Below are 3445 nucleotides of genomic sequence, written 5' to 3'. Positions count from 1 at the left end.
GTTGTTCTTACTTAGTTCATTCGTCATCATTACTCGTGAAAACCCCCCTTGTTACTTAGGTTACTACATTCCTAGAATAATTCCACTTAGGTTTCCAATCATTAGTCCCTTTTTCCCTGTGGATTCGAACTCGACTTCCCTAACTACGTTTATTTGCAGTTAGCTTAGTTGTGATATTTTTGGTTGCATACGACTAAGGCATCACCAAATTTTGGCGCCGTTGCCGGGGAACTAGGCGTTACTTTTTAATTGTTTATCTTAGTAGAATTTATTTTAGATTGTTCTTAGTTACTCTCTTTGTTTGTTCTCTAGGGTAATGATAAGTACCCGTTCTGCTAACAAAGAAGTTTTGCAGTTTGATCCAGAAATTGAAAGAAATATTTCCAGGTTGCGAAAAGAGCAAGAACAACCCCCAGTGAATCAACATACACCTTCAATATTCAAGAAGAAGAGGAGATGGCTGACAATCGAACTCTAAGGGAACTTACAGCCCCTAACTTGAACCAACAGCCGTTGTGCATTGCATATCAGCAGTTGGAGGAAGGTACTAATGTTGAGATCAAATCTGGTCTAATACATCTATTGCCGGCATTCCATGCATGAAGGGTGAAGATCCGAATAAACATCTGGCAGAATTTCATGTGGTATGCACCAGCATGAAACCGATTGGGATGACTAACGAGCAAATTCAGTTGAGAGCATTTCCTTTCTCTCTCAAGGATGCAGCGAAGGATTGGTTTTACTATCTTCCCCCAGGTAGCATAACAAATTGGGCAGATTTGAAGAAGTGTTTCCTTGAGAAGTACTACCCAGCCACTATTTCTGCGAGCCTTAAGAAAGCTATCAGCAATGTGGATCAGAAGGAAGATGAATCCTTGTATGAGTATTGGGAGAGATTTAAGAGATTGTGTGCTAGTTGTCCTTACCATGGGTATTCCGATCAAGACCTCATCCTATACTTCTATGGAGGTCTAACTGATGATGACTTGAGGATGGTGAATGCAGCAAGTGGAGGAGGGCTAGTGAATAAAACTCCAGGAGATGCAACTAGGCTGATTGCAGAGCTAGCAGAGAATTCTAGGCAATTCAGTCAGAGAACTCCCACGCGCCGGGTGAATGCAGCAAATTCAAATACGTCTGAGTTAGAAAGTCAAGTAGCTGATTTGACTTCTATGATGCGTGAGTTCATGGTGAACTCAAGGAATCCGCAGCAACTGAATTCTTGTGGTATATGCACCTCCATGGGACATCCCACTGATGCATGTCCTCAATTACAAGAGGAGCAGAATGAGCAAGCAAATGCAATGGGTTTCCAAGGGCAAGGTCCTCAGAGAAGTTATGATCCCTATTCAAATACATACAATCCAGGATGGAGGGATCATCCAAATTTGAGATATGGGAACTCCCAAGGGAACCAACAACAACAAAATGCTCAAGGCCAGCAACAGTATCAGCAATATAGGGCACCATTACCCAAACCTCAAGGCCAAAGCTCAAATTCGAATAATATGTCAACTGAAGAAATGATTAGATCACTAACTTCTAATGTATCTACTATGCAGCAAAACATGGTGCAATTTCAGCAAGAAACCAAATCCAGTATTCAGAATTTGGAGAATCAAGTGAGTCAAATCTCAAGTGCGGTGAGCAGACTTGAAGCTAAGGATTCGGGAAAACTTCCATCTCAAACGGAGTTGAATCCTAAGCAACAAGCCAACGCGATTACACTGAGGAGTGTCAAAGAGCTGAAAGAGACTGAAATTGCAACCAAGAGGGCTGAAGACTTGATTGGAGCTGACGAGGAGGAAGTGGAACATGAAGCTGTTGCAAACCCTTTAACTTTTCCCTCTTATGAACCCACACCACCTTTCCCTGAAGCGTTGAAAGAGACGAAAAGGTACGAAAAAGACAAAGATATCTATGAAACATTCAGCAAATGTGAGGTAAACATTCCCCTTTTGAATTTAATAAAAAGTGTTCCTAGATTTGCTAAATTTATGAAAGAGCTTTGTACTATAAAGAGGAAGCACAAGTTGGGAGGAAAAGAAAAAGTGAAAGTGAGTGCTCATGTTTCTGCAGTCTTTCAGAAGAAGCTCCCTGAAAAATGCAGTGATCCTGGTATGTTTACTGTCCCAGTTACAATAGGGGACACCACATTTCATAGACCTATGTTGGATTTAGGTGCTTCAATCAATGTTATTCCATATTCCCTTTTCAAATCTTTAGAACTTGGGCCCTTGCATGAAACTGGGGTAGTGATTCAGTTAGCTGATAGGTCCAATGTTTACCCTAAGGGAGTAGTGGAAGATGTGCTTGTGAAAGTTGATGAACTAATCTTTCCTGCTGATTTTTATGTGCTTGATATGGAACATGATAGACAAGCAGTTCCCATCTTGTTAGGAAGACCCTTCTTGAAAACTGCTAGGACAAAAATTGATGTTTTTACTGGTTCTTTAACTATGGAGTTTGATGGGCAAGAAATTGTGTATAACATCTATGATTCCATGAAATATCCTGTTGACACTCATTCCTTGTGTTCCATTGATATCATTGATCCTATAGTGTAGGATGTCTTCAATGTTGAGGGCGAGGATGCGCTCCTCACTTCCATTTCTAATGATTTATCTGCTGATTGTTTGGATATTCCTTTGCCAAATAGTGTGCAGATGATCACTAGTAGAAAAAAACCAAATTGGAAGCCAATAATTGGAAGCGGTTTATCAAATCCGCTTCCAATTCCTTACAAATACCCGCCCAAATTTGTTTTTTAAAAAAAAAGGAAGAATTGGAAGCGGTTTAGGTTGAACCGCTTCCAAAAACCAATTTGAAGCGGTTTAGGCTGAACCGCTTCCCTTTTTCAAAAAAAAAAAAAAAACCCGGCTTTACTTCCATTTTTCCCCTCCATTTCAACGTATTCCTTGCTCTGAATTCCCCTCCATTTCTTCGCTTCCACCATTGCTTCCCTTCAACTTCCACTCTCACACACCTACACTCCACCATAACCACCATATATAACCACCGTCACTTAACCCCACCACAACAACTAGCAACAACCTGCCAAAAGCCGTTGCACCCACCACCATTGGCGTTGTTGGACTCCACACCCTGCACTGTCGCCGCCTCCACCCGCCGCGACAACCACCACCACAGCAAGCATTTCCTTTGTGGACGCTTTGCTGCTGCTGTTGCTTATTGACGCTGCTAGCCACCACACTCGGCCTCACCACGACCCTTGCTGCTGCGACGTTGCTTGAGGACCCTGCTGCCCTTCTCACCTTCACACCGAAACACCACCACCACAGACATTCCTTCTCTTTGTCCCTCACAAATTAGGGTGAGTTCATGCTTACTTAATCTTACTACCTTATTTACATGTTCTTAACAATTTCCCAAATTTTAGGGTTTCAATATTAGTTAATCATATTTTATGTTAATTATTTTAATA

At 41.6% G+C, this 3445-nt stretch overlaps 1 protein-coding gene across 1 annotated transcript; it reads left to right on the top strand.

Annotated features, from left to right (window-relative positions):
* The first annotated feature begins 992 nt into the window (after positions 1 to 992).
* Positions 993 to 2567, top strand: LOC110716790. The gene has a single exon (XM_021895419.1). It carries the CDS (start codon positions 993 to 995, stop codon positions 2565 to 2567), a length of 1575 nt encoding a protein of 524 aa, XP_021751111.1.
* Positions 2568 to 3445: the final 878 nt, after the last annotated feature.

Source organism: Chenopodium quinoa, unplaced genomic scaffold, assembly GCF_001683475.1.
Source record: "Chenopodium quinoa cultivar QQ74 unplaced genomic scaffold, ASM168347v1, whole genome shotgun sequence".
Taxonomy (NCBI): domain Eukaryota; kingdom Viridiplantae; phylum Streptophyta; class Magnoliopsida; order Caryophyllales; family Amaranthaceae; genus Chenopodium; species Chenopodium quinoa.
This window is presented reverse-complemented; position numbering and strand designations above follow the sequence as displayed.